Below are 12866 nucleotides of genomic sequence, written 5' to 3' on the forward strand. Positions count from 1 at the left end.
TGGACAGGGCTGTAAGACATTGCACCCAAAGGGACGATGCTGCCCTTTGCTCTTCCAACAGGGCTCCATATCAGGCACAACAAATGCCCCCAAACAAACATCCTTGTGTTTATTTCATTATTATGTGTGTGTCTCCAGCTCTGATCGCCCTTCTGAGAGAAGGAGAGAGCCTAGAGGACTTGATGAAGCTGTCTCCCGAAGACCTGCTGCTGCGGTGGGCTAACTACCACCTGGAAAACGCAGGTTGCACCAAAATCGCCAACTTCAGCACTGACATCAAGGTAGGGGCACTCTGCTGAACGTGCCTACTGCAATGGAGGGGAGGTGTGGAGTTCGCAGAGAAAGGACAGATGCTGGGCCTTGTGTCTTAGCAGCCTGGGTTAGTGTGGTTCTGTTTGCAGCCACTCACGATCCCCCAGAGCCAATCTGCAGCTCTAGTTCCGGGTCTCACACACACATATCTGCCCTGAGCCCTTGTGCAGCTTCAAAGGGAGATGAGTCTCACTGTGAATGTCAGTGTCAGGAAGGAGATCATCAGGAGTGCAGGGTGCTGCAAGGGCAATACTACTTTAAGGTGAAGAGGGTATGTGTGGGGACTGGAGAGATGGCTCTCATTGTGAGGACCAGAGTGTAGATCGAGCACTCACGTGACAAGTCTGATATCCCCTAAGCCTTTGTAACTCCAGCTACAAGAAAGCCAATGCCCACTTTTGACCTCGGTGTTTGAACAGGCAAGGGGACTGCACACCTGCACACACATGAGCATTCCCTTGTGTAGATACATATGCATGCACATGTCTGAACACATGCAAATAAATAAATCATAGAAAAGAAAGTGTATGTAAGAGTTTGATGTCTCTCCCTTTATAAATGGCGCCATCCTAAAGGGGTTCCTTTCACAGAGTTAAGTGAAGATGTCTTTCTGATCACTAATAATAGTAATAAGTAATCGTAAGCAAGTACAGTGTTTGCTACATGCCAAGTGTTGCTAGGTGCTTTTGTGGTTGACTCACTGAATCCTTACCACAAGCCCTAAGGTAAGAATTTCACAAATATGCCGGGCGGTGGTGGCGCACGCCTTTAATCCCAGCACTCGGAAGGCAGAGGCAGGCGGATCTCTGTGAGTTCGAGATCAGCCTGGTCTACAAGAGCTAGTTCCAGGACAGGCTCCAAAACCACAGAGAAACCCTGTCTCAAAAAATAAACCAAAAAAAAAAAAAAGAATTTTACAAATATGGAAACAAAGAAATAAGAGATCCATAAAAGAACGGCCAGGAAGGCCGACATGTGGTCTTCAACTTTATGAAAAATTGTAATATGAAGGTGAGAGGAAATAGTTGTAACTGGAGACAGATGGACTAGGGTGACAAGCACCTAAGGAACAGCTAAGGAGGATTAGAGTCCCCAGAGCAACAGCGAGACATGGGCTACTAACGTTAGGCAAGATTCCTGTGTCTACTCTCTCAAACGTGAAGAGCCAGAGAAAGGTCACATGACCTGCCAAGACTCCTCCAGGCTTATAATTGAGTACCAGCAGCTTCTGACTGCTGCACCACATGGGCTGACCTGGCATGTTCAGAACTTGGCATTTGTCAGGCACAGGGCCAATCAGAGTAAAGCATATAGCGGAGCAGCCCCTCCCCCACCCCCAGGCGCTCAGCTAGGCACACTGGTGAACCATCTTCAGGCAGCACTAGCCAAAGTGGGGCTCACAGGAGCCAGACAACACTTCCTATCCATGCTCAATAGTTCTGCCCTGTTATGTTGGAGAACTATGTACCCTAAGTTATGATCTCAGTCATAAATGGGCCTGATTTACACTCACCGAAAGGCTATGTTCTTAACTAACCATTTTGGACTTTGGGAAAGTCAATAGGGCATTTACACAGGGCTTGTAAATGTATGTGTGTAGGGGAGCTGCTATAGTACATGTGTCTGAGGTGTGTACCCCAGTTAAAAGCAGTGGTGCAACTCCTGAGTTTTCAGTATTTAAGCTAAATTAAAAGTCTTTCAAATTATCTGAACAGATGGAGTGAAATTCTATATGCTTCCATTGACTGAGCATAAATCTGTATTTTTAAGATCATGACCCTGAAAATTTTATTTGTCAATAATCATATTAAGAATTCATGCCCAGCCCAATTCCTTATAACCCAGATTACCTGTAGTTTATAGCTTATAGAAAGACATGAGATGCTCTTACCTTGGAGATATCTTTTCTTCTACTCAGAAACTATTTATTGCCTGCGACCCCAACACTTAGGAAACTGCAGGAGGAGAACCACAAGTTCAAGGCCAGCCAGCTCAAAATGCATGATGAAACTCTGTCTCATAAAATAAAATAAAAAAAAGCAATCAAAATGGCTCAACAGATAAACGTATTCTGTTAAGGCTGAGAACTGGAGTAGAGTCCTCAGGACCCGCACGGTGGGAGGAGAGAACAGACCGGAAGCTGTCCTCTGACCTCCACACACATGTGCCCCTCCACATACACATGTAAATAAATCATAATTTGAAAAAGCAACAACACAAGACAGCTTGCTAATGTGTTAATCGTCTCTCTTTGAATTTTCTCTTTTGCTGATTGTCCGTTTGAATGTATTTTAAACTCTGCTTTAAACTTCTGCTTCCTTTTTCTCTGTCGCTTTTTTTAATTAACCCTTAGCTGACTGACTTCTACAACAGTATAAAGGTATATACATATTTTCCTGTATATAATTTAATTCGTGTAAATAAACTGTTTCTACCCCCTGAGGACAACAGAACCTTTGTGTTGCCTTTTATGTTGGCCCTGTATTTTCTTTATTGCTAGACTCCTTTAAAGAGAAAGAAATATAATATGCAACTAAACAGCGTGGACATTCTAGAGAGTTAATATTTCTAGGTCAGTTAATTGTTACATTCCTGAATGACAGGAATAAGAAATACGATGTTTGTTTTTAGGAGATGGTTGTTGTGTTAAGTGTGCAGTTAACTTCACTTTTTTACATTGTAATTTCTTAACCTTTTCTCAGGACTCGAAGGCGTATTACCACCTGCTTGAGCAGGTGGCTCCCAAAGGAGACGAAGAAGGAATCCCCGCTGTCGTGATTGACATGTCTGGGCTGAGGGTAAGGCTGTGCCACTGTCTGCAAAGGATACCATACTCTCGGTGTTGACTGCTCCTGTGGGTCACCTTGGCCCCTGCTCTGCTTAAGTGCCTGTTAAACTATTGAACACTGTTAGTAATTTTTGATAATATTATGGAAAACTGAACCGGGGCATGAATCGCCAGGGTAAGAATAGTTACTAATGCAGTGACATGTGCCACACAGAACGTTTTATATGCCCATCATTCCAAAGGCACAACACCACCAACCTGGGTCTAAATAGTAAGGTGTTCTTTTTATTTTGTATTTTTATTCTCAATCGATGAATAATAACCATTAATTTATGGGCTATGGCAATATATGCTGTCTTAGGTTCCTGTTGGTATGATAGAACATTCTGACAAGAAGAAACTCGGGGAGGAAAGGGTTTATTTGGCTCACGCTTCCCAATCACAGTCATCACTGAGGAAAGTCAGGGTAGGAGCTGAAGCGGAAGGCATGGAGGAACGCTGCTTACTGCCTTGCTCCGCCTGTCTTCTTAGACAAGCTATCAGAACCTCCTGCCCAGGGGTGGCACTCTCTGTCGTGTCTGGGCTACCCTACTAGGGGAAGTGCCACGTCAATCAAAGCTAGAAAATGCTCTGCAGACTTGCCTACAGGGTAATCCGATGGCGGCGTTTTCTCAGTTGAGATTCCTCTTCTCAGGTGACATTAGCTCGAGTCAAGCTAACAGAAAGAAAGCTGATAGGGACAGACGCCTTGGTGATAATCAAATCAAAAGTCAGTTCTTCAAGGGATTTTGTTGCTGTCAGTGGTTTTCGTTGTTTTGTTTTCGTTTGTGTTTCGAAGTGCTTGGGAGAGAGCTCTGGGCTTCACACGCATGAGCAAGCTCTCCACCACTAACCCGTAGCTCACGCCCTTTGGTTTTAGCTAGAACTCTGATTCTCGTGCATTGCCTTGTCTGTTAACATGCCTCCTCTAACATCACTGGGACTAAAGCCAATGAGTTAGTATTGGATCTCTGAAGGAGAGATGAAGTGACCGCAAACAAGGACTGATGGTCATGAGATGAGCTTGTCACCTACTGAAGCAGCAGCCTAGGGAATAATTCTAATGTGAGGCTTTGCTCTGTGAAAGGAGATGGTGCCATGGACTTCACAAAGAGTGGCTCATCGTCTAGACGGTTGACAATGTCTTAAGACATCGTTTTAAGAGTCTGATTACAAATGATGGGAATTGTCCTCCCTCGCCTGTTCATGGGCTGCAGTCCTCAGCTGGGAACTCGCCAAAGCCAAGTTATTTACCAATGGTGGTGTGGAGGCTGACCCTTACTTTGGGTTTTAACCAACCTAGTGTGGGAAAAGTAATTGTATGCATCAGACGTTCTTAATTTATGGCTGTAAATGTCTTCTCTGAAGTAGAAACAGGAACATAAATTATTACCTAATAAACTTTCAATAGCGCAAATTCTCATAAAGTCTGTGCAAAAAGCTACAACAAAAGGAAGCCTAGCAACTGAGAATAGTTTAGGGCCGTGTAAAGGATGTCAGATTTTCCTCAGTTCCCTTTAAAATGCAACCAGCTGTTCATCTGAACTTGTTAAACGATGAGGAACCCTTGGTCTCAGTTACGGACCCTGTGACTTCGTGACTTGCGTGTGTGTGGTATATGTAATAGGGACCTGCCCATGTTAGCACTTGGCGCATTAATGAGAGCCTACTACTTCATGTTATGCATGCCCGGATGTGTATGGATCCTTGACCCAGCCTCTTGACATCCTTTTCATTGCAGGAGAAGGATGACATCCAGAGGGCAGAGTGCATGCTGCAGCAGGCGGAGAGGCTGGGCTGCCGGCAGTTTGTCACAGCCACCGATGTTGTCCGAGGGAACCCCAAGTTGAACCTGGCTTTCATTGCCAACCTCTTTAACAAATACCCTGCCTTGCACAAACCAGAGAACCAGGACATTGACTGGGGGGCTCTGGAAGGTAACTATAATGTTAGCTGCTTAAGGTGTTCAAGAAAAAAAAAAGGCTCACAGTTCTGGTTAAACGGCAACTCAAAACCAGCCCTGAAGCAAAGGCGAACCCAGCACATACACAAGCAGGCCATCAATTCTCCAATGTACAGCAAAGAGGATGAATTAATCAGGTCAATTATAGCCAAGCAGCAATAATCAAATACAATTCTATCCCTGCCATTATACACAGGCATCATTCATTATCAGAATTAACTGTTTTAGGGAAGACAATATATATGGTTATTGAATGAGATAAATTGTAAGCTCCAGAACCGTAATGTATGTACTTCATAGACTGGGTTAATTCCTGAGGCAAGAAATGGCCACCACTGGCGATCTGAAGTGATAAGTAACTTGCACTAGGATGTGGCTCCTTACGTTTTCACTTCTACTTTGTTCGTTATGAGGTCCTTAGGACACAGAAGAGTCTTTTGAAGCAGAATCCTGACCATCACATTTTACAGATGAAAGCCCTGATATAAAATGGCAGGCCGTTTCAGTCAGCCCAGCGTCTGCCAGCCAATGATCCCAGAGATATTTACTGATCCTTTAAAAAACAGAAGCTAGTCTCTACATTGTTATAAAAATAAAATAAAAATTAGTATGGAATGAATGTTATTAACTCAAGGAAATCCAGGCTGTTTTTGTCTAAGGCCTTTCCAATGTGCTTCCGTCTCGTTACCGATAAGGTAGCGTCCGTATCCAACCCTGCCGTTTCGGAGAAGCCGTGGCTTGGTGCATTTGTCCTGATCTTAACTCCGTGCATCAGACTGACTAGCTGTACATTTCTGGCTACCACTTCAGCACCACAGTTTGGGTTTCCCCAATAAAGCACATCCAGGGCAGAACTGACCGCTTCTCATCTCCAATGCCTTCCCCACGTCCTGTCTGATCTACTCCTCGCTAGAGATTCTCTTTTCGGTTCAGCAATCCCGTTTTTGTTTGTTTTTATTTTGGTCACCAAAACTAATGGTCTTGAGTTTTGCTAAGATACCTTTCTGCCCTTCCCTCTTAATCTAGTACGTAAATAGCTACCAATACTTCTTTATTTGAAACGCCTTCTAGGAAACCTTTTATCTTTCTGTTCTTCTGGACTCATTGTCTCACACACCAGTTATCTTAGTCAATCTTAGGGGCCGGTTCCTCCACTCATCAAACAGTTAAATGTGTCCCACACACCAACCCCAAACGTGATCCCTTCTGCATGTCTAATGTAAATGTGTATCACCCTTCAGTCATCCTGCACACCGCTGGCAGACACATCTGGCATAGCTTTCATGATATCTCTGCCTTGCCCGAGAATTTATTACAGCCATCCAACAGAAGAACCCACAATGACTGGCGCTGTATAATATATCAGCGTAAGCCTGCTACTCTGCCTACACAGATTCCCAGTCCCGGCTGCAGCTTCTAGACAGTCTTAGCTCTGTAGCTACAGTGCATAGATCCCCAACACTTCACTTCCCAGTGTTCTGAGCGGAGAGTTTGCCTATTGCTCCCTCTGTGCTCAGGGTTACACCCTTCTTACTCTTACCTCTTCCTGTCTTCCAAACGCTCTCCTCTCCCCCTCATTCCCAGGCAGTGAAGTTTCAGCTCCACGCTTCCAAATCTGAACTATGTGGTCCTTTCCCCTGTCTCACCTAGAATGGCAAACATATCTATTTGCCTTCTCCCTCGGTACAGCCAGCTGACTCTATGGACCCTGCTCGGTGATGCTAAATCTTGTTAGATGCTATAAAAATGCTTGTAGAAATTAAATGGGGAAAATTAGAGTATCAGCCTTCCTCTAGTAAAGTCTGTTTTCTTCTGTACCTTTCATCTGTATTCTATCCACTGTAGATAAACTCAGATTATAAGCAAGAGCTGTCCTACGGCATATATGTAATAATATATATTAATACAGTATGTGTATATATATATTAACCAGCCTTCACTCATCTAGGTGAGACGAGGGAAGAGCGGACGTTCAGGAACTGGATGAACTCATTGGGAGTCAACCCTCGAGTCAATCATTTGTACAGGTAGGAGGAGCTGGGGGACTCATCCTTGATCTGTAACACAGAGACTCTGAAGGAGTACAGGATCCCACCCACCGTACTACTGTGGTGTGTGGCTTTTTCCCAGATGTGTACCTTGATGGGATACAGGAGTGGCGCTGTGACCTCCTCCACTGAGAAGCTCACACCATGGATCAGTTTTCACTGAATTTAATACAAAAATTATACCTCAGCAAAACAACTATCTTGATTTGTGTCATAAGCCCATCATCTTCTCAGGAGCAGGCTAAGCAGAGTGTTAAGTTCACAGTAAAGTATCCCCTGTGCTGCGGCTAAAGCCGTGTTTCTTTTCCTGCCTCAAGGCAGTTTGTGTCCATGGAAGGGGCATGGGGAGAGTAAACCTAGGTCTCTGAATCATAATTTCTGCATCTTTAGAGGTGGAGCTACTCCTGCCATGCTTCCAGGGTCCCTGGGAATGTTGCCGGAACTAAGTGACTCACATATTGTAATACCCAGCAAAATGCTGGGTCTCTGACAATTCTTTGTGTTTGTTTGTGTTCAGTGACTTATCGGATGCCCTGGTCATCTTCCAGCTCTATGAAAAGATCAAAGTCCCTGTTGACTGGAACAGAGTAAACAAGCCTCCGTACCCCAAGCTGGGGGGCAATATGAAAAAGGTAAACAATGAGTTTTCCGCTGGGCCAGGAGATGGGGGGGAGGGGGCGTTAGCCTGCAAAAGCCCTTTGTGAACACTCTACCAGGCGGCCAAGCTTCCTCGAGTGTATAGCGGGGACTAAATAATAGCGCAGCTACCAGAGGCCCTATGAATGCTTCCATTACAATGAACCTGCCCTTGCAGCCGATTGCTCTTTATGATTCATGTTGGACGTCGCTGCATATTATCATGAACATTCTCCAGTTAAGGTAGTTAGAGAAGGCAAAGCCACGGGGTCTCTCCACCGCCTTGCAAGATCTTCATTCTACTTTTCTAAAGAATTGGAGCTTTGTGCTCACAGCTTGGCTGGTACAGTTTATCTGCTGTCAACACGGTGGGAACATTGTTTTGTAAGGTTAGGATTGACACAGCCACTTCCCACCACCCCTCCTCTCTGTGACTCTTTCTGTATTTATTTATTGTGTGTGTGTGCGCGCGTGTGCCTGTATGTGGGGTGCACACACATATGTGCCTGTATTGGGGTGCACACACATATGTGCCTGTATGTGGGGTGCACACACATATGTGCCTGTATGTGGGGTGCACACACATATGTGCCTGTATTGGGGTGCACACACATATGTGCCTGTATGTGGGGTGCACACACATATGCACATGTGCTACAGCACGTGTGCGCGCACATGGATGCGAGAGGACAACTTTCAGGATAATCAGTTCTCTCCTCCTACCATGTGGGTTCCGAGGATCGAACCCGGCAAATTCATTTACCCTCTGAGGCATCCGACTTGCCGTCTGTGGTCCTTCACAATCCACGAGTAGCTGCTGGAATATCTATCTGTCTTCCACGTCTATCCACCGTGTGTCCGTAAGACGGAGAGTATACATTTTTCCTGTCCATTTATCTCCAAAAGTCCAGCTATTTTAGAAATGTCACAGACAGATAACTGAGGACGGCTTGCTGTGTGTGTGCTGAGAATGCTCATGAAAATGCTCAAGACAGTAAATTTCTTCTCGTTTCACACTTGGGTACTTTTGGTGGCACTGAAGAGTTATATTTATGGATGGAAATCTCTTTAGTTAATGTAGATTGTAGTAGTGCAGAATCCTGTTGATATTTGTGATTACACAGGTTTGATGTTATTGACTTTGTATCTTTATTTTTTACCATTTTCCTGAGGTTTATGATCACCAAGATGATGCCGTAAGTTGTTAAGTTGTTTTCTCTCTGCCTCACTACCAGCTTGAGAACTGTAATTACGCCGTGGAACTGGGGAAGAATCAGGCTAAGTTCTCCCTCGTTGGCATCGCAGGACAAGATCTCAACGAAGGGAACCACACTCTCACGTTGGCGTTGGTGTGGCAGCTCATGAGAAGGTAATACCATCCACAGGGATGAGTGAGATCTTCGTGAATGGGTTATTCATCTGGAAACATAAAAATTTCAGGAAAACGATTGAATTCGGTAAAGCTATAACCCAAATTTAGTAACTAAGGAAGTGTCTTTTATTTTTCTGCAACGTTTTTCTTTCTGATTTTGCTTTTTGTTTGCGTTATTATGAAAACCTATTGTTAGGTTTATTCGTATTTTAGGTTATTGTTTCATCTGAATAAATCATACTTTTATCTTATTACAGAGTGACCTTCTGTGTGCCTGGTCATATTGAGCTTTTTCTTCCTGTTATTAATATAGTCCACCACTACCTCCTCTTGGCTGACACATCTTCTCCCGTCCTTTTACCTTCAACTGATTTTGTGTCAATAACAGGGAATTCCTTTCCTATAGGTTTCAATCTCCACCTTAGAGCTTTCTCTTTTTTTTTTTTTTTTTTTTTTTTCGAGACAGGGTTTCTCTGTGGCTTTGGAGCCTGTCCTGGAACTAGCTCTGCAGACCAGGCTGGTCTCGAACTCACAGAGATCCGCCTGCCTCTGCCTCCCGAGTGCTGGGATTAAAGGCGTGCGCCACCACCGCCCGGCTAGAGCTTTCTCTTATATCTGTAATCTTTCTAATAGTACAGGTCTATTGATCATGAATTGTTTAAGTTTTTATATGCCCCAAACAGCCTTAGTTGCTTTTTTATTCTTGAAATACATCTTCTCTGAATGTAGAATTGTGTATTAGTATATTTTTCTTCTACTACTTTGAAATTAACGTTCACTGAAAGCGGAAAACCTTTTGTGAGCCTCATCTTTGCTCCTCTGTATGTGATATGATAGATTTTTCCATAGGGCTCTTGTAAGATTTCTCTTTCTCACCAGTTTGAAATAATTTGATTATGTATGCTGTGCAAAGTTGTTTCTTATATTTTAAGGTCCTTGAATTCTTGGACGGTCCTGGTCTAACTTTGCATCAAACTTTTAGTTTTTAATTTCCTTAATTATTTGTTCTGTGTTCACTCCGACCCGTTGGAGAAACCCTGAGAGCATGTTTGAAGTGGGTCTGTGGGTTTTGCGTTGGCTGTCCTCAGTCACATGGGGCCCAAAGGCCATAGGTGGGACACACTTGACTGAAAGTTCCCGAGGGCCAGCCTCACCAATATATAGTTTCAAGAACTCTTTCTAAATGACATTCGTTGTCTTTCATATATTTGGGGGAGGTGCTGATGGTTTGAAAGCAAAAGTCCTTTTTAGTGTTATAACTACATTTTCTCATGGGCTGCAATATAGTATAAGATTTATACGTTTTAATATAATGATAAGAAATTTAATCGACCCCTATTCTATTGTGAATTTTATACTATCTAAAAACCCACCCTGTATTGTGCTATTTGTCCTGGCAGTGTTATTTATGGTCAGGACTGGTCTGGATGTTTCCAAGCTCTTGACTTCTTACATACGGAATTGACAGAAAGGCCCACACAGATTGCCACAGTAGCAAGAAAACTTATTTTTAAAATGAACAATAGTATAGACCAGAAAGAATTATGAGAATTCTATGCTGAGAGTGACAGAGGTCCCATGACTGAGAGCCCTCAAAGGGCCTGATTATTATTTGGGTCTTCCTTGGGGGACACAGGAGTAAGAGTTTGGTTACTAGGGGCCTAATTTGGGTAGGTCTCTATTTTGATTGACAGATTTAAGTTATGTAAGGTTTGTGCTTGTTTGTTTTTTACTGCACGTGCTATGCCCCTTCCCATCTGCATCTTATTTTAATCCTATGCGTACCCAGTTATGCATAGGCCTAAAAGACAACTAGAGGAGCCTCCCTAGATGTTGACTTGAGGACACAGTGTGTCTTATTGCAGCTATGCCCAGACCCGATCTAAACCATGTTGTCTTACCCAGACATAATGGCGTATGAGTGAAAGGGTTTATCTGTTTTTCACTGTCAAAGGAAGAGGAAACTTATCCATTGTTCAGGGATGGCTGAGCACTCAGCCCCTTACAGGTGGGGTCCTGGATCACTAACAGATTGCTAGCTGCCTTGTATGGGTGAGGGGTGTGTGTGTGTGTGTGTGTGTGTGTGTGTGTGTGTGTGTGTGTGTGTGTTATGCACTGGTAAGGGTCTCAGACTGCCAAGTGCATTCTTAGGAGGGGGCCGTGTTCATAGCCCAGACCAAGCGGTGCTCCAGGTTGCCAAATTATTCCCCATGCTTACCTGCTTCAGAAGTTTCAATCATATGTGGCCTTTCTACGGGGCTGGTTTGTAGATGAGGTAAGGCCTTTCTGCTGCTGCAGCTGACTTCACCCAGATGACCAGTGACAGTTCTTACAAATGTTTATTACCAAGATGCCTGCATACATGGAAGTGGACAGAGAAACACATTACTGCTGAAGGAGGAAAAATGGCTGGTGATTGGGTAAACGGCACCAGGGGGGATTTGTTTTTCCTTTGTTTCCCTTCCTTTTTTCCCCCTCAGCCTGCCACAGAGTTAACAGATCTATTCAATTTGCATCCAGTTCTAAGGAGAATTTATTTCACTTGGATTGCACAGATTTGCTAATTTGGCCATTTATCAGGACAATAAATGACATGTCACTTTTTTTTCCCCTCCAAGAACAAACGGGGGCTGTACGCTTCAGCCTCCCTTTCCCCCTTCAGGAGCATGGAGATCATTCTAAGATTGGAGACAGCTGGCAAATAAGGCACACATTAGGAGACAGAAGCTACAAACAAGGAAACTGCCAGCAGGTGGCAATGGCAGAGCGAGGCAGGAGAACAGATGCAAAGGCAGGCGAGAGAGAATACAGTCAAACAGGCTGTGGAGGGTGACGTTGGACCAGGTCCTCACCCAACAAAACACCACGCTTGTCCCTCTTATCACATGCTGAATAGATGAGCGTTGAGCATGGGAAGGCAGGAGAGAGAGCAAGCCAGGGATAGCCCATCTTCCCTGGCCTCTCAGATCCCCCCCTCCCCATCTATCCTCTTGTTGAGTGAGGCACTGGCTGGACCTGGAGCTCATGTTGCTGCTTCATTTAGGCAAAAGGCTTTTCAGTCCAGTGTGCATTGCAAGTATTGAGATCTTGTCAGCAACGGTCCAGCAAAAAACACGGTCACTTGTGTGATATTAAAGGGTAATGACCTCCTAAGGGGAAAATCAAGGTGGGCACGGGCCTTTAATTGGTTTTATTAAAGAAAAGTGTGTGTGTGTGTGTGTGTGTGTGTGTGTGTGTGTGTGCTTGTGTGGAGTGTATGGACCTGAGTGTAGGTACCTGTGGGGGCAGAAGAGGGCGTTGGATCCAAGCGACATTCCATTGTGTTATAAATGTATCACGTGTTCATTACCCAGCCACCAGCTGGTGGGCTTCTAGGCTGTTTGCATTTCCCAGCTGCTGTGAACAGAGTGGCCATGAACACAGGATGAGCAGAAGGGGCCAGTGGTATTCAATACTCTCTTTCCTCTCCCACGTAAAAGCGTTCAGACTCCCTTCCATGGTGTGCCTAGAAAGAAAAGAATTTCCTGCATTTCCATAAAAATCATTCTCGATTTCATTCAGGTACACACTGAATATTCTGGAAGACATCGGGGATGGCCAGAAGGTCAACGATGACATTATTGTCAACTGGGTGAATGAAACGCTGAAGGAGGCACAGAAAAGCTCGTCCATCACTAGCTTCAAGGTGAGGTTTTTGTCTCCTGTTCT

General features: G+C 44.3%; 1 protein-coding gene across 1 annotated transcript in view; it reads left to right on the forward strand.

Annotated features, from left to right (window-relative positions):
- Positions 1-12866, forward strand: part of Lcp1 (lymphocyte cytosolic protein 1) — a 96273-nt gene that overhangs the window by 76539 nt on the left and 6868 nt on the right. Inside the window, exons 10-16 of the mRNA XM_075949026.1 lie at positions 139-281; positions 3015-3110; positions 4881-5076; positions 7051-7129; positions 7668-7782; positions 9022-9155; positions 12720-12843. Coding sequence (XP_075805141.1) covers positions 139-281; positions 3015-3110; positions 4881-5076; positions 7051-7129; positions 7668-7782; positions 9022-9155; positions 12720-12843 — 887 coding nt within the window. The remainder of the gene's footprint in view (positions 1-138; positions 282-3014; positions 3111-4880; positions 5077-7050; positions 7130-7667; positions 7783-9021; positions 9156-12719; positions 12844-12866) is intronic.

This window comes from Microtus pennsylvanicus, chromosome 15 (assembly GCF_037038515.1).
Source record: "Microtus pennsylvanicus isolate mMicPen1 chromosome 15, mMicPen1.hap1, whole genome shotgun sequence".
In the NCBI taxonomy this organism is placed as follows: domain Eukaryota; kingdom Metazoa; phylum Chordata; class Mammalia; order Rodentia; family Cricetidae; genus Microtus; species Microtus pennsylvanicus.